The sequence below is a fragment of the Lathamus discolor genome, chromosome 6 (genome assembly GCF_037157495.1).
Source record: "Lathamus discolor isolate bLatDis1 chromosome 6, bLatDis1.hap1, whole genome shotgun sequence".
In the NCBI taxonomy this organism is placed as follows: Eukaryota; Metazoa; Chordata; class Aves; order Psittaciformes; family Psittacidae; genus Lathamus; species Lathamus discolor.
Window position 1 is genome coordinate 4,820,957 of NC_088889.1, and position 18,408 is coordinate 4,839,364.

An 18,408-nucleotide genomic window follows, 5' to 3' on the forward strand; every position below is an offset into this window, starting at 1 on the left:
AGCAAAGCATTAGTCAGACATTATATTTACATCAAATATTTTAAGGCTCATTAGCCCTTTAATGCAGATCAAAGTATTCAGTTCTGAATTGCTCATCAAAATGACTAAAGTGAAGTATCTTTGACCAGTAATTGAAAGACAAGTTTTCACATACAATGGATTTTCATGGCAAAATGAATGTGTGTTATTAACTACATTTGTGCTTTGCAGCTGATAGTCCAACTTCATTGTGTGCTTGTTACGTGAGAGGTATTTTTAATGCTTTTTCCTTTTTTTTCCCCCCTCTTATAGGCTGTAAAAGAGTGGGTTTAAAAAATAAAGCAGTTTTGTTTTTAGAACACTACAACAATATATAGAAGTGATAGCTGTGCCACGTTCCTAATAGCTGGGTTGAATCATATTCTTTCCCTCTAATGGCATGCGTAATTGCTCTGGGTTTTCAGGCGTCCTTCACTCGCACTTATTTAGATTAGTGACTGATGCATTTCCATGGAAACCTGCAGTAGGGGGAAAAAAATGTCTCAGTACAGTGTGGAACTGAAAGGATGTGGGCTTTGAGCCTCAGCTGATAACTTGTGTGTGTAAAACAAGACTTGTGTGTGGTCATCTTGCTTTGGGATTTGTGCTGTTGCTGTTCTCTAAAAAGTAAGAGTTGCTTCCAGCAGCATTTTGTGTAAAGAAGTCAGAACACTTGTCAAATCCTGTGGTTCTTGAGAAGCTTCAACTTACTTCTATGTAGTTAAAATAGTACATTTTGAAGTTAAATGGCTGGGCTGTTTTTCTTCGTGAGGATGCAGATGCACGCACAACTCAAGCTTAAGCTGATTAGAAACTATGGCTGAAAAGTCATGGTCTGAGAAGAGAGTTCATTTTGGAGGTATTGTGTATAGCTTGAATGAAAATGACTGTGTTTTGAAGTGGTGGTGGGGAAATGGAGAGCTTTTATATGAAGGGGATAGTGAACTCAGTCAGTGAAATGCTTGGAAAATGGAAAAAAATGTTTGGAAAATACTTTAGAAAACTTTGCACAGTATCGTACTGCTTTTCTCAATAACTCGTATGTTCTTAATATACACTGCCTAACATACAATATGCCTTTACTAATCTTATCTTTAGTGTTTTCTTAGGAAAACTTTATTCTTGGCATTCTTAGCAGTTCTTTCTAATTTCCAGGAGCGTTTAAGGTTTCAGCAGGTCATAGATCTTCAGATGCGTTCTGTTAAAGCAGTTGCTCTTACCTGTCTTCAGTGCTGAAAGGACAAGCACCTCCTCTACTGTTTAAAAAGTAGGAATGTTTTCAGATTTTGGTCCTTTCTAGCTGCAGTCATCCCAAGTGCTGGGAATACTGGTGTGGGTTCCATTGTATAATGTATATTATCTTATTTGTATTATATCTACATACAGCTGTACCTATATATTCTGATAAAGCATCACAAGCTCAGTTTGTACTCCAGTTTCCTTAAAAGCAGCATGGTGTTTCTAAGCTTTCTATAGGTGATAGCTTTCTATTTCAGACCCCCTCAGGAGCATGGCAAGGAAGGAATTCTTCCTGTTGAGCAGGGAACTATACACACCACACACATCTGCATCTCCTTGTTCCACCCTTATCTTTCTCTCTCCGGTCGTGTGTAAACTCCAGTACAACATTGCTTAGCAACATTCTGCTCTGCCAATCTGAGCTATTTGTTCTCTCTAACTGAAGTAATCATATTAAATTATAAGTTATTGTGAGGCCCTTACAGTAGAAGCTGCACAGTATTCCTCTGTATGTCTGTTGTGTTTTGGTAATGGTGTGCTTTATCCCAGGTAACATTCAGACTGTAAAGTCCATACGCACAATCAAAGCAAGGGAAGAAAAAGGTACTGAGTGAAGGCTTAAAGTTTTGGCTTTTGCTTGATTTATATTTAGGGTTATCTTGCTCTTAGAAATGATCTTCATTTTATAATCTCTTAAATACCTGTCACGCTGTCCTTTTTGAATGCTGGGGTGACTAACTTTGGCAAGATTTGGGAAGTGGGTTTAGAAGTGCAATCTCTAGATGCAGGACAGAGTGGCAGACATTTGCAGATACTTTTGCTACTCTTTGAAATACTCCAAAAGAGCTGAGCCCTCTGGCTCATAGCCTTCAGTGTCCACTGGTAAAGGAAAGGGAAATCAGAATGTTCTGCAAAGGACAAATGAGTTCTCCACATGGCATATCTAGCAGCAAGTATAAAAACCACTCTCCTGGCATCCCTGTTGGCCTCTCAGAGCAGCCAGAGGCCTGTCTGATGGCAAGAAGAGGAGAACTATATGTAGTTTGACTTGGTAACTAACTGTGAACCTGGCAAAGAGATGTGTGTGTTGGAGAGTGTTACGGGAAGAAAGGTTGGGAGGTTCCCTGAACTTCTATCTCCTATGCACACGAGACAACAGCTTCCTATGTATTCCAAATTTGATCTATTCTTGAAGTGAGAGAATTTGACAGATCATTGATCCTGACTGTAGCTGGTGAAGATTTAGACTTGAGTGAGGCTTCGGTAAGGGAAGAAATTGAAGGGAAATTCTTGTTGAAACTTGCTGTATATGAAAATTAATGATTTTTGAAACTCAATAGAAGAATGGCTTTTCAGGGCCTGTTTTTCCTAACCCAGCCCAAAATATTTCTCCATCTGTTCTTTCCACCTTAGGGTGCAGAATGACCTTCTTCAAAGCAGTCAGTTAATCTTTGTGTGATAGCAAATATGTTGCAGGTAGAAATCACAGAACCATAGAACGCTTTGGGATGGAAGGGACCTTAAAGATCATCTGGATCCACGCTCCCTGCTGTGAGCAGGGGCACCTCCTTCTAGACCAGGTTGCTCCAAGCTCCATCCAACCTGGCCTTGAACACTGCCAGGGAGGGGTGTTACGCAGACTAGACTACAGCTCCTGCACATGAGCCTATGCTTCACAAACTTCCAGTGGCATGTCCTAAATTTAAGGCAAAGTCCGTGAAAATTGTTACCTGCTTCTGTAATAATGTTGAAACAAACAATTCTATTGGATGGCTGTTCAGGTTCTTGAGGCAGATTTATAACCACGTGGAAATGATTGATTAAAACTGTTTTGCTTGTGTCGTTTTTCATCAGGAAATAAATGCCAAAGCTGGCACTCTAATAGCCAGAACTGACCAAAATTAGAAGGTTATTCTGATGTTTTATTGTTCTGTGAGGTCTGAGGATACCTGCATTAGGGCAAGTGGCACTTGCTTCTTGAGCCTTTGTAGGAAACTTTACATGTGGATGTCTCAGGTACTTTCCCAGTGGTCGACTGCACTGCTCCAGTTTCAGGTAGTTTTGTGCTGGCTCATGCTTCACTCATAGAATATTTGCAGGGAAGATGGAAAATATGAGATAAGATGTTATGATGACAATAATTCATGCCACAAATCAGTTCCAAAGAACTGGAACGTCACACCAGCTGAGGTTTTTAGTGCAAGAAACCATCCTGACCTTTAGGATAAGTAATATTTGCAACAGATTATATGGCCAGCAGGCAACAAATAAACGAACCTTTGCCTAAATTGGAAAACCAGGATGCCTTCATTTATGTGTTTAGCTGCAATTTGGGATCAACAATGAGAACTAGTTTTTATAAAGTACACACTGCGTATTTCTATATGTAGTAAAGGATTATGCAGTCTAGTGCTTCATTTAAGACCTGGTAAAAGCAATGGTCAAACTGTGTGGAAATGGACTGAATCCATGCTTGGTTGCTTGTGTGTTACCAGTCCAGGTCAACATCCATCAATTCACAAGCTAAGTCTCTAAGTCTTGGGGCAAAGAGGGGAAAAAGTACTTCCTCTTCCAACTGGTTTCTTTTAATGGCATCACCCAGACCTATGTCTGGGTTCGCTTGAGACAATGAGTTTAATCCTCAATTTCACCTGACACCATGGATACAAAGCTCCTTTGCAGCACCTGCACTGGTCTGATTAACTGTTCTCCTGCACATGGATTATAAATGAGAAGAAGAGGGAATGAAGGCCTGTAGAAGTCCAAGAGAACAACTTCTGAAAGAAAGATCAAATGATCATTACCATGGTTTGGAATTTGTCTGCAAATGAGAGAAGAGCCACACAAGAATAAACTTGGTCTGTGGTGCCAGCCCTGCAAACAGGTTAGCAACAGGTTGCTTAACACAGGGAAGACCTAGTTCTGAAACTGAATCTACCTTAGAGATTTGCCACATCTTAATGCACCTGTAACTTTGCTTCTTTGTAAGACACAAATGCAAGCACGTGAGGTTATGTTTCAAGTCAGAGTTAAAACTTAGCAACAGAGTTGTACAAATAAGTGGTAAAGTCATCAACAGAATACAGAATTCACCTATTTAGCTCTGTAATCCTTATTCACTGTAAGAAGCACATGCTTCCGCAACTGTTTGCTGTTCTTTTCGGGTATAAGTGATCTTTTTTGATAAATTAAAGAGAAAACTAGTGACATGGGAAACCGATGTTCCTCCACAACTGTCTCTCCAGTAGATCTGCCTTGAGTATTTCAGTTATTAAGGTTCCTCTTGCAAGCAAACTTCCTGATGCACTACATTGATCGGCCATTTCAGCCCCCTTTGTGAGTGAGCTAATTCACTCCAGCTTCCTTCTCTTTTATTTAATTAACATCAGTCTTCCTTTAATTTAATTTTTATTTAATTAACATCAGTCTTCCTCTCTTTTTTGAATATAGGAGTTAGCAGGGAAAAATAAAAGGAAAGGAAGGGGGACGTCCAAAAATCTGCTGTTCTGGTCAAGGGGTTGTCTCTGAGACATTCTTACACTTATTTTCAAATCTGAGAAACTTCAAAAACCACTTAAGATCTGCTGTTTATCAGCTTCAACTGAAAAAAACATGGGCTGAGAGCACCACACTGAAGGAAAACTGGGATTTAAAATCATCTGCAAGCTTAGAAAGAAGAAAAGTGAATTATGAAGTAAAGCCATTCATTAGTTTACAGCTCGTGATGCTTTCATCATGGAATCATAGAATGGTTTGGATTTGAAGGGGCCTTAAGATCATCCAGTTCCAAACCCCCTGCCAAGGCTTGCCCAACCTGGCCTTGGACACTGCCAGGGATGGGGCAGCCACAGCTTCTCTGAGCACCCTGTGCCAGCGCCTCAGCACCCTCACAATAAAGAACTTCTTCCTAATATCTAAACCTAATATCTAAAAACCTAATATCTAAACCTAATATCTATCTCTTCTCATCATATTTCTTTTTTCTTGCTGCTCATGGTTTATCCCTTCTAATAAAGCAACACTATTATTAGTTAAGATCTGCAGAGATATGAAAAAGGTAACTAGTTTCTTCAGAATTCTTTGATGGAAATACCTGCAGATTTCAGTTTTACGAGTTTTAATACCCCTCGAACAGAAGCAGGCTGTACTTGCATGTCTTCCCAGCAACCTTATGAACTCCTAATTCATTCCAGCTTCAAAGTGATCCGTACTAATGTTCAGCAGGGAGGGAAAGCCTGGCCCGGATTTTACAGACACCACGTAGGAAGAACTAATGCTCTGATCCCTTCACTGCAGCAGCTTCTCCTGTTAAAGAGTAAGGATCCTATGATCAAATAGCTAGAGGCAAATTCCACTTATATTTCTTGATCACATTGTTGCCTTTTTTGCACAGAGTCCAAGATCCTACTCTGCTTGGTTTGGAGGAGGATCTCTGAACTTAGTATTTTCTATGGCTCAAATGACTGCTTAAAGAGAGCGACATGAAAATACTGTGTTAAACAATTGTATCATAGGCCTGAAAACCCTTTTGATTTACCAAAATCTTACTCTACCATTTTTCAAGGAAGAGACCAGTTTTGATGAATTTCTATTTTCTAGGGAGGAAGGGGAGTAAGTAAAATAGCTTATTGAGACTTCACAGTATGTGCTGTGAAGGTGTGTGTGTAGGTTTAATTTGGTTCTTTCGTGGAGCAAAGTTCATAGTTATCACTTACTACTCAAAAGCAAACGGCATGCTCAATTAGTAGAGTTAAATCAGTAAAAATCTGAAAATCATGAGTAACACACATGGAAAGGAAGGGGCAGGGGAAGGGGTAGGGTGACTCTTCACTGACAAGATGCTTCTGGCTCCTGAAATGTGACATTTGTTTCCTTAAAACATTGTTTCACACATGCTGTAGATCACATTATCATTTAAATCAAAGCTTTTCAAAGCTTTAGTTACGCTGTGATTTGACGGTAACACTGGGGTCAATTTGGATATTACAATTTTCATCTAAATCAAAGCTTTCCAAAGCTGTATATTACATTATCAGCTAGATCAAAGCTTTCCAAAGCTTTAGTTACGCTGTGATTTGATAGCAACATTGGGGTCAATTTGCAGTGTGTGGCCTTTGTGTGAAGCAGGCGGGTAAGTGAGTTATGTCTGTCAATCTGGTTACATAAACCAACAGTTTTTGACAAGCATGGAATATACTATAGGTTATCCCACAACAGCATGGACCTGTGATGCAAAGATGTGCTTAGTTTATTTCATAGATGGGAAAAGCAGGTGCTGAACAAATTTTAATGTAAGAACATCCACTTTTAAGTTTTTTGAGACATGGTTTTTAACAAACGTGCTGCTGCTTTTTGCTGTTGCTTCCTTTACAATGGAGATAATTTGGCATCACTTAGTATGGCAAATATTTTGAATACACATGTACTTAGGATGGGAAAATGAATGTTCTTAGTGACGTTTCCAATCCCATATGCTTTTTTGCTCTCTAAGATTACTTTTAGTCTTATCTTGTTATTCTTCTTCCTTTTGTAATCTTTTAAATGTAATTTTGCAGGGTTACGATTTTTTGTGATACTATAGGATCAGTTTTAGGAAAGGCCCATAGAAGAGGTGCAGTCTTTTTGCAAAACAAGCAGCTAGATAATGGCTAACAGAAGTGCAGCTGAGTTGTGAACTTGTGTTAACTTTATGTACTATCTGTGTAGCTGGTCGTAAAGAATTTGAGACTGCTTTCCTCAGCCTTGAGTGACTTTTGTTCTAACCCCCAGCATAAATAGCTGTGTAAGCATTTTTTCCACAGAAAGGAGGAGTTGTGCTGTGAAAGCCTTTAGCCTCTGACAACTGTTGGATATCAGTGTGCAGACTTATGCTGGAAATGGGCTTAGAACAGATGGAAACCATTTCTGCAGCAAGTAGGCTGGAGTAGCAGTGTAACGTGACTTCTGCAATCCATGATGTTTGGAAGGTGTCTGCTGCTGTGCGTGGTCTCACCAATATCACACATAAATCAGGCTCTTACACTTTTATTGCTTCTGTTCACCCTGTGGACACATCGATCACTCTAAACCCTACCAAGAGGGCTGGCAAGAGTCTGACAACATCCCCTCTGGCAGAGCAGCCCCTCCAGTTTCCTAGGAAACCCGGCAGCTGAAATGCCCTGCCAGGAGCAGCAGGGAGAATGAAAGGAAGGAAGACAGTTGCTTTGGGATTTTTTTCCCCTAGTTCTTTCCTCTTCCAACCAATATCAAATATGTAAGCAATCTACTACAAATAATAGTGTCAGCTTGGTAACCGGGCTGTCTGCTGCAGCATGCCTGTGGTAGCTCTGTGCTCATCACTGAAGATACAGAGCCGCTTTAGCTGTCTTTGTGGCTTAGAGTCCAAATTTCATTTCTTGCTTTTCATGGCGGTGATTTTTCAGCTTTTGATAATGTCTGCAGGCGCTGCTGGAGCCCTGGGGTCAGTTATGAGACTAACACAGTGAAGCCACAGGGAAGGCATATTCATATTTCTCAGTTGAGGGAAGCCATCACTCCTAAGGTGGAAGAAGAAAAAGAGAAAGTGTTTTTCACCTGCATCTTAATTATAGAACCATAGAGTGGTTTGGGTTGGAAAGGGCCTTAAGATCATCCAGTTCAACCCACCTGCCATGGTCGGGGACACCTCACACTAAACCATGTCATCCAAGGCTCTGTCCAGCCTGGCCTTGAACACTGCCAGGCATGGAGCATTAACCACTTCTCTTGGCAACCTGTGCCAGAGCCTCAGCACCCTCACAGTAAAGAACTTCTTCCTTACATCTGACCTGAACTTCCCCTGTTTATGTTTGAACCCATCACCCCTTGTCCTATCACTGCAGTCTTCTCCTTGTTCACCTTTCTTCAAACCCTAGAAACTGCGTTCTGGAATGGCAGGGTTTGAGTCTGTTCCTTACTCAAATGTCTGCACCAGTAAAGGTTTCTAATGAAGAACCAGCTAGGGCTTTATCATTTGTATTACCACTGTTGCACAGGGCAACAGTGAGAAGAGACCAAGAAAAGCTTGCCCCATCATTTTGTTCCCTGCAGATTCTTCTGTGGCTCCCATCGTATTAGGACTCACATTACTCTCACATGGCCCATTAGCTGATGAGAGTAAACCTCATGGATGGTTTGGGTTTGGGTTTTTTAGGAGAAGGTGGGGAGCTTTATGTTGATGATGTGTTCTTATGGAAAATAGCCTTGGTAGCTGTAGAGGGAGCCTTCATTTTCCCATAGATGGGTTTTTACTCTGTAGACAGCCATGCAGTGCTGTGAGAGCTGAGCTTTTAGTCATGGCCTTTATACTGATGCTTATGACCAGGCATGTCCCATAGCTGTAACCTAGAGGTGGATGGAGGTCTGTAGAGAGAAAGTATTCCAACCAACTATAAATATTAGCTAGCAATACAAGGGAGTAACTGCAGTAAAATATGGGCTTCTTAGGACATGTAGAAATTTCCAATGATACACCAATGTTCCCTTTCTCTGTCAGTGTAAAGGAAACTGCACTATTTTTGCAAACACTGGTATTTCATTCTGCCTCTTAGAATAACTTTTGAACTGATCCAATTTCATGCAATGATATTTCATCTGTGCTGACAGATGTTCTTATCAGTACTAAAGCAGTAATAGATACACTGTTAGATAATGCTTTTCTACACCTTCTTGTCCAGATCTTCTTGCAAGTCTTCCTAATTTGTGTGCACCCAAGTTCAAAAAGAAATCCTTACAGGATTCTGCAGGTAAAGACTCCATAAATGATGTAAAGTTTATTAGCTTTACGTGGTCCTACCTTGCTGCAGAGCACTCTTGATTCAAAATGCTGGTCTTCAGAAAACCTGGGGATGTAAGAACAGGTAAAATTCAGTAAAATCTGGGACCTTGGTGCTATTTTAATAGTGCTATTATGCTATATATGGCTTGAATTCAGAAAAGCATTTGTTAAACAGATGCCTATGGGTTCTTTGTATTCTTTAGTCAAATTTGAGAAAAGAACCTTTATTTCCCTTTTTTTTTCAGCGTGCAGTTCATTATGATGGCAAATTCCTGATCCTTCCCCCCTTTTTGTATGCCTGTACTTATGCTGCGTAATAGGAGAGCCTGGAATCTGAGTCAGAGGTTAGGAAAAGAGGGTAATTAAAGACCTTCCCCAGCAACCTGGGAAACATACCCCCTTAGCTAATGATTTCCCAAATAATCCCTGTGAATGCGATTCACACAGAGAAGTGGGGACTGTATAGGGAGACAGGGAGCAGATACAAGCTGCAGCTGAAGAATGCTGGCTTGGCAATACCAAGGAGCTGAACAAAGCTATCTGTCTTACTGCGCCTTTCCGTTCCACCCACCCACTTTGTATTCCTTAATAGCACTGAAATATCATGCTACAGAAAACACTTGCTGCAGAAGAAACATCTGGCTCCTTAGGGCTCAAGCAGGAAATTTAGGATTTCCAAAATAGTCTTCCTCTTACTTTGTTCTTTTAATTATTTATAAGTGGCTTCTGGAAACAGGCTGGTGGCAAACTCGAAGTGGAATCCAGGTTTATGGTTTTCTGTGTTTCTTCTAATTATGTCTCTTGATATTAATCTGATTTTTAGGATAGTGTGAAAAAGAATGTTGCTCGACGGGGAAAAGACTGTAATTCATGTAGGTCACTTTATTCCACATCACTGCAGGGCACTGGATTTTGGAATTAAACCTGTCAACTTAGTAACAAAGGCATGACCCATAAAATTCACTGAACCCCTTCCAGCACATTAAGAGTTACAGTCATACAGTGAAGTACTTCAAAGCCAAATCTCTCATGTAGCCTTGGGTACCACTGATGCTCACTACACTTAAAGCTCCTAGTCTGTGAAAGGCAGTATGGTGTCCTCTAGCCTTGCAGCTCATGTGCTGCCTGGCTGAGCTTTGGTTGGATCTAGGTGTGTCCTGGAGCAAGTTATGTCCTCCTTGGGTGTTCAGAAAGGCAGCAGGGTAAGGGCAGAAGGAGCTGGGACCTGGGGTGAAGGTAAAGCCTTTTTGGCAGAAAACATACTTGTAGATGCATGACAAAGGAACAAAATAAGCCTATACAAAACTATCAAATAGGATTTCCTTGCCCATAGCAAGGGTTGGAACTAGATGATCTTTAAGGTCCCTTCCAACCCAAACCATTCTATGATTTGTATTATAACAGAGATTTTCTCCCTTTGGCCAGCCTGTAGGAAGGCCTGTTAGTCTCCTCAAAACTTATATAAATGTAAATATTTCTGGTTATTCTTAGTACTGCTTCTCTTGTATCTTGCAAATTGGTGCACTACTGTGAAGAAACTTTCAGCCAGCTGCAACCTACATATATATTTTCAGCCATAATTCCTCCGTATTATGTAGGTATTGGTATTTATGTCTCCAGCTGGCAACACTATCTATCTGCATGTCAGCTCTCCTGGTTAAGGCAAGGAAAGATGCATTTTGTCAGCCTATCCAGTGCTGTCTCCTGCAATGTGCTCCTTGGTCAGGTTTAAAACCCATCATCCTGCTGATGTGGTTTTTTCTCTCTGCAGACCAGCACTTGGTCATCTGACAGCACTACCTCTCACAGTAACTTTTAACATACCTAGCTTGGAGAACTAATAAAATCTCTTTGGATGGAGTCAGGCTGTCCTTCAGTGAAAAATCCCTGTCCTTCAGTGAAAAAACTCCAGCCATGCAGATGGGATTTCCATGATCACAAGCTAAACCAGAAACTTCTCAATTTGCTTTTTGATGTCTGTTAGCCTGATGTAATGTGATTGCATTTGAGGACCAAGCTGTGGTTAGGCTGTTCCTGTCTCAAAACCTGCAGTTTCTGCTTAAGTATCTTCCTTTGAATGAAGAAGCCACAGAAAAAGGGGCTGCACTAAAGATACTCGTCTGGAAAAATGAATACATTAATACAGTATTATTGTGGTTAAGGCTGAGTAAGACTTAGAAAATCGATTTGAACAAGGATTATTGTAATACATAAAGCAACCAAAAGAGGTTTCTTACTCTCTTTTTTATTAGTTTTACTTTATTTGAATGACTCTTTGGAAGCAGGCTTCTGTGTGTTTTCCTGTCATTCTGAAGAAGGATGTGACCGTGAATTTCCTCATCTACAATCCTTTTGTCTTTCCCTAGAAGCGTAATTTACACACACACAGAATGACAGTCTTTCAGCAAAAAGCCCTTTAAATTATGCTTTTGCTGCCCAAACTAACCCAACAATGGAGTAGCTTCTGCATCTTTCCCACGTGCTTGATTTATTGGTGCTCCTGTAGGTAGCAACTGAAAGCAATAAGTGAGGGAGCATCTTCACAGTCCTAGAGCAAGAGATATATTTAGCTCTGTCGTTCTATAGGTACAGTTGTAAAACTACTTGTGAACATAATGTTCATAGCCCTAGAGGTTGATTTAATGCTGATATGAGAACTGCTTCAGTGGGATGGATGTTTTTTTTTCTTAGGAAAGGGCATAAATATAAGATTTTAATGTATTTTAGGTATTAAATACCTTTTTTAGTATATTGTTGTATTTCATTCCTTTGTTCTTCATGTTTCCCAGATACAGAATTTCTTTGGTTTCTGCATCATCCAGTATCCCCTAGTTGTTTGGAGTCTTTGTTTTTGCTGTGCAATAGTAGTACAAGTTTCATAGTACTGTTTCTGTGATATTAGATTGATGGTGGTGCATGTGGGCAGCTACTTCCCCCCACCCCATTCTCCATATGCCTAATAAAAATCATAGGAATACCTATAGTTATGTGAGCACATGTGTGTATTTAAACCAAAAATACTGGTTTGCATATTTTGGTGCTATTTTTCCAGCCTTTCTGGAATGTGTTGCTGTTTTTTCTTCTTTCTTTCTTACTGTGTTTAGCCTCTAAGTCCAAGCTGTAAAAGAACCAAAGGTTGGACTTGAAGGGTTTTAGCCACTGAGGATGTGGGTGAAACTTTAAAACTTGGGAATGATATGACAGGGGATCTACAAGAACTTCTCCTTATCCACTTGATGTGTGTGATGTGACAGATAATGTCTCAACTCCAGAGTCAAATGTTTTCAAAATACCTTGAAACCATGTTAATTCACTGTAAGGGAACTAAAGGAAATGTTTTTTGCTGTGAGGGTGACTGAGCACTGGAATAGTTTGCCCAGAGAGGTGGTGGAGTCTTCCTCCATAAGGATATTCAAAAGCAATCTGGACATGGTCCAGGGCAGCTGGTGGCTGTAGATGGCCCTGCGTGAGCAGGAGGTTGGACAAGTTGACCTCCAGAGATTCCTTCGACCTCAGCCATTTTCTTCTGTTGATGTATAGCAGAAAATCCACTTTGAAATTGTAAATTAAACCAGCACTTGATAAAACAGCACAGAAATACTATTAAAAGTTCTTTTCTTTGTGCAGAAACACGCTCAGATAGAACAAAGAAGCTGTTTAGACACTACACAGTTGGATCCTATGACAGCTTTGATGCTTCCAGGTAAGAATTTCTCTTTTTGGTCACAATCTGTTTACAAAACCTTGCTGAGATATATTTAATTGTTACTTTTGGCTTAGACTTTTGAGGGGAAAAGAGAAGCAGGTTACTAAACAGAGCTGCTCAAGATACCATTCTACATCTAAATTGTTTTTTTCCACAGCTTTTTTCCTGTGGGATGGGTCCACAAAATTAGTGAGTAATGAAGGAATGAATATCACTATTTTGTTTTGATGAGTGGTGGAAGAGAGCAGCATTTCACAGCAGCAGTATGTTCCAGCTGCTGCCACAGTCAAGAACCACTCAAGTTGTTGGATGCTTCAAAAGATCAGGCCTTCTATATCTGCTCACAGCATCATAGTTGCTGACAAGAGTCTGAAATAAGATTTTGTGATTAGTTGTTTTGAGCGGTATCTTTAGATCCTAAGTAAAAATTAGGCAGTTAGAAATAAGGAATTTAGAAATCAGGTTATTTATGTGCCGTTTCTGCTGAGTAGTCATGATTTTTAAGCAGGTTCTTCTCCCACATGCCTATACAGTCAACTTCTGGTGGAAATAATGATTTTTAAAACACAGAACTTCAGTTAGCTGTTGATGTCTTCTTGTGGTGGCACACAGAATCATTACGCTTGTCTCCTGACTAATCACAGCTTGGGGGTTTATGTTTTCAAGAAAAACACCTTTTTTTGTAGGAGAATAATTCTGGGTCATGTCAAGCAATGATGGCAGAGTTTCATGTAGCATGCTATTTAAAAAAAAGGAAAGAAAACGTGGTAACTGTTGGTTTTATTATGTGGTTTTAATCCTTGTTCTGAGGGTCATGCTTAGTTTCAGTGTTGGTAAATTTGGGGAGGGAGGATGGAGTTCAAGTCAGATGAAGTAGTTTGCATTCCCAGGATGTCCTTTTGTGTTCCTGATGGTTGATGTGTGGAGCTCTGAAGTCAGGGGCCTGCTGGTTGTCCACAGCATACAGCTCATGCTTTGTAAAATATAAGTGTGCAGTCCCTTGAGTTGTGATTTGAAAGAGTGTTGTGATGCGGGATGAAGAGGAAAGGTTTGGTGATACGGTGAGAGGAAGCACAGACTTGTGGTTGACTATAGTCATCTCATCTTGGAAGCCCTGATTTTCCTGTTACTGTATAGGCTGAGCTATAGGCATCAGCTCTTGCTGCTGTGACTTAAGAACAGAGAACTCCATTTCAACATCTTAGATGTTCCCCTGCCATGATCAGCCAAGTTATCAGTTTGCGCTGTTGGACAGGGATGTGATTCACTGTTGACAGCGATAAAGCTCCAGTGGAAGCTGCTAGCCTGTACTATGAAACACGTAACTGTTCCATAGAGCAAGCTCCTTGGTTATGTTTCCAGTGAGCAGGGTTGGCTTTTTGCAGGGTTCTTCAGGTGATGATTACCCTATGAAATTCATAGCCTGGTTTCTGTTTCAGTATTAGTGGAGAGGGTTGATTGTGTGAATTAGAAGCTGTGGCTGCAGCGCTTTGACTCAGAGATAACAAATAATCCCTACTGCTACTTTCTAAGAATAGATTTTTTTTTTCATTAGAAAATGTCATTTCCATGAAAGACTTTCCTTTTTATTTTATTTTTTATTCTAAAGCATTTGGATTTATTGTTGTCTTTTTCCTAAGAAAATTCAGGTCAATTCTTGGGAGGGAACAATGCCACTTGCCTTAGATAGTCCTCTATTGTTTAGAGAGGTTACTTTGAAAACAGGAGGCCAAAAGCTGTGTTCAGACTTAAGGGCTTGAAAGTCATCTCAGGTTTGTCTTTTAACCTGTGAGCTGTTGGGGGTGAATGGATTATACTCTCTGCTTTTGGGAAGTCATGGGTAGTATGTGAGACGTTTGGAGGATTTGGAGGGAAAATGGGGAGGTTGATGGTTTACTTTTTGATTGGCTTTTCTCCTCTTAAGGTGTTTGTGCAGTGCAGCAGCAAAGCTCTCAAAAAGCTTCCGTTACCTAATTCATGTCTACAGCTGAGCAGGAGAGTTCATCAGATAAACTGATAGGTTTTGTACAGCCTTATTGTTGAGAAATGTGGTATGAAGCGTGCCTGAAACGGTTTCTGATTCTGGCGCTGATAGCTGTGAACTGAACAGTAGAAGGGAAAGCAGCAGCTGCTGAGTAAAGCAAAGTTTTGCAGAAAGCTCAGCTTCCCACAGAGAATCTGAAATGCAGCGGGCCCATTTTGAGGAGTAATAGAAGAAATTGAGAGGGAAAGGTAGGAAAGGGTAGAATTAATGGGAAGTTCCAAGAAATGCAGTGGAAAGATAGACTGCTTAAGACACTTCAGTAGAGAAAAGTGCAGTGATTTTAGAATTTTAGTAAAGTAACACTAGGAAAGCTAAAAGACTGGTTTTGGTGTCCCAGTTTCCAAGCCTAGCTAGTTGCTGCAAAAGGTGCCTGTAACTACTGAGGTGCATATAATGACTTACTGTAATGATGCATTTATAGGGAACATACTCCATGATGAAAGGGAAACTTCCTTTTTTGTCCTTTATGAACATGACATACAGTGAAACGCTCTTCTGATACTTTTTTTCCTAAACAAAACAGTTTGAGGCCTTGCTGTCCTAAAAGCTGCAAAAGCATCCCAAGCTGCATTTCAGATCCTCAACTGGGGCTGCAGATCAGCTTTTTGTATATCTAAATGGTAATTTTTCTGGTGCTTATGTATTGCTGCTAAAGCAAAAGAATTTGCATTTAAGAATCTGACTGGAGATTAGTAGATCTTGATACTATGTGTAGATTTAATTGCCAGGATGGGCTCCATCAGGGAGGGGAATTGTTAAAAGAGGATGTCAAACAGCAATTCTCAGTATTTCCAAATTTGTACTGCTTTGAATACTGTTTCTGTTATCATTTCTTATCAAAGTAGGGCAAGGTAGAGTAAAACAGATTTAACTGCTTGTTGGAATAAACATTTATCAGAAGGCAGTTGTGCCTATGTACTAAGAAGAGCTTTGAAACCAAAACATTACCAAAGCCGATGCAGTTCCTTTCTGGAGATGATGTGGGGGAGTGAGAGGAAGTATCAGCTCCCTTCTCTTCTTTCCCCCTTCCAAAAGGGCAAAAATTGCTGAGTAGAAACACTCTGTTCAGAAATCTATATTAATGGGCTTATTCACATGCAGGAAAATACATTGTACATGGCATTTTTCATCTTTAGGAAAATGTGCAGCTTGAGTAATAGGGGTTCATTAAATCCCAGTTCAGCTTCGCATAGGAGATTGGTTATCCATACATTAATGCTTCAGGAAAATGGGTAGTATACTTAATAATATGTAGAAAGGCAGTGAGATTTGCTTGCCAGCACAAATAGTCGTTAAATATCATACAAATATAATATTTGAAACTACCAGGTCTAATGTGTTACCTGCTTTAGATGCTGATGGGATGCATTAATTCTGTTACGCACAAATGACGTTGCCTACTGCGGCTGTCACATGTTGCTACTGCTGACATTCTTTTAAGGGATTCCTTTACTATTAAACCCTTTTAAGAACTAATTATTTTTAATCATTTTCCTTTAATCTGATGCACATGGGCAAATGTTGAAGGGAAGGACAGGCTTTATTGTAATGGCATACATGTGAGAGAAAGTAAAGTTTCTTAACGCTAGCAAGAGCTCTTACTGGACAGACAGGAGAAAATGCCCTGGGCATTTATCCTTGGCTGCAGCTCTAGGGGCTAAGGGGGCAAGTGGGATGGGCAGAGCTTCCTTCTGCCTCCATAGATGAAGCAAGCAGTTAGGACCCACGCAGTCAAACCCCAGGAGAAGCATGGCCCGAGGTTTTACTTGCTTGACATGCCTTGGAGCCACAGAGAAGAGCAGAAAGCAGGCATGGAAAACTCGGAATCAAACTATAGAATAGTTTGGGTTGGAAGAGACCTTTAGAGGTCATCTGGTCCACCCCTCCTGCAATGAACAGGGACATCTTCATCTAGAGTAGGTTGCTCAGAGCTCTGTCCAACCTGGCCTTGAACACTGCCAGGGATGGGGCAGCCACAGATTCTCTGGGCACCCTGTGTTATTCCTTATATTCTTCCTTATATTTGATCTCAGTCTACTCTCTTTTAGTTTAAAACCATTACCCTTTGTCCTGAAAAGGAAATACACCAACCAAGTTGCAAGGAGATAACATAAGACTGCTTTGACATGTCTTGGAATTTTGTCTCATTCCTATATTTGCTGTCAGCAGTGGCCAAGAGAACCAGAGGACACTGGATTTGAGAGCTAGGGTGGGAGCAGATCCCTTTGACTATGTTAGGAAAAATGTTTGCTTTCAGTCTTAGGCTGGATGGGCAGGATTGTCACCAGCAAAGCAAAAGCTTCCAAAGTATTAGAAATACTCTTTAGAAGTTAAAGTTCAGGACAACCATTAATTCAAAGGAAATTATTTGTAGGCCTTAAATCAGTTATTTCATCAAGGTTAAACTCCAGGTTAATAACAGAAATTATGGCTAAGGCACAGAATGATGGAATTAAAAAAAATCTTAATTAAAAATAAGCTTAACCTTTAGAAATGATAATTTTTATCTGCTTTTGAACTGAAGTGAGGGAATTGATTAATTCTCTCAAGGTAGGACAGTGGATTGTTCAGTCAGGAAAAGCAGAGAAAAGACAAGTTATCAAAGTGAAGTATATTAAAGAGTTGAATTTCAAATGTAAAATGCTACCAAATGTGATGTGAGTGATGTTGAAGTGGGAACTTCGTTTTCATACTCCAGAGACATAAATAATAGGAGCAACTGTGGTACTATGGAAAGGTTATAAACTTGATTTGGTAGAAAACATGATCCAGTTGCTTTCATGGATTTGGAAACTTTAGAATACAACAGTGGAAGCTTTTACTACTGCAATAATTGCATTATCTCCCTCCTACCCCCAATAGAATAGTGAAATAGCAAAAGTCAATGGCATAATGCCAGCTTCAATGAAATTATGAGGCATGTGCTAGAAAGATTTCCTGCCTGTTCTATGTCTTCTGTTTTTTCACAGCCCAGTCACCTTTCATATCTTTTCTTCTTTTCTAACCATTTTAACTGGTACTAATCACTGCATGGGAGAAGTTTTCTTGGTGCTTTTCCTTGACATCCTATGGCTACAGCAGTATTACGAAGCTCACAGGAGAGGATGTAGTAATAAACACCCTTTTCCAAAGGCTTGTTGCCACAAAGTTAATGATGAGACCCAACTGATTCGCCTTCTGCTTTTAGTTCTGGTTTTTGCTGGATGAAGAGGAAAATAGGATTGTGCAAGCCTGAGAGGTACGTGTAAGAAAGCTTAATTAAAAGCTCCATTCATTAACCCAAAGTCAGGTGGTAACATCTGCGTCTCATGAGCGCAGAAGCTGACAGAAGCAGCTCCTCAAGAGCCAATTTACATACAACCACCTAAAAAAAAATGAGAGCTTCTTCTCAGCTGTGCTTCCCAGCAATTCTCTGCTGATGTTACCATCCGCGCTGTCGGATAGAGCAGCACAAGCTTTAATCCTCAACAGCTCAGAGAGACTCTCTGGCACAGCTGAAGCTGTTACCCCCGTAGTTCAGCATATGCCGTGTAGTGCTTTTTATGGTTGTATTTTTTAACCTGCAGAGTGTACCTGTTGAATAGCTCAGTCTTTCTCCCGAAGTTG

The 18,408-nt window shown here is 40.3% G+C and overlaps 1 protein-coding gene across 2 annotated transcripts in view; it reads left to right on the forward strand.

The window, feature by feature from the left end:
* SHANK2 (SH3 and multiple ankyrin repeat domains 2) overlaps positions 1-18,408 on the forward strand; it is a 366,357-nt gene that overhangs the window by 187,863 nt on the left and 160,086 nt on the right. For both annotated transcript variants that reach the window (XM_065685197.1, XM_065685198.1), the window contains one exon: positions 12,680-12,755. In XM_065685197.1, the coding sequence (XP_065541269.1) occupies positions 12,680-12,755 (76 nt within the window). The remainder of the gene's footprint in view (positions 1-12,679; positions 12,756-18,408) is intronic.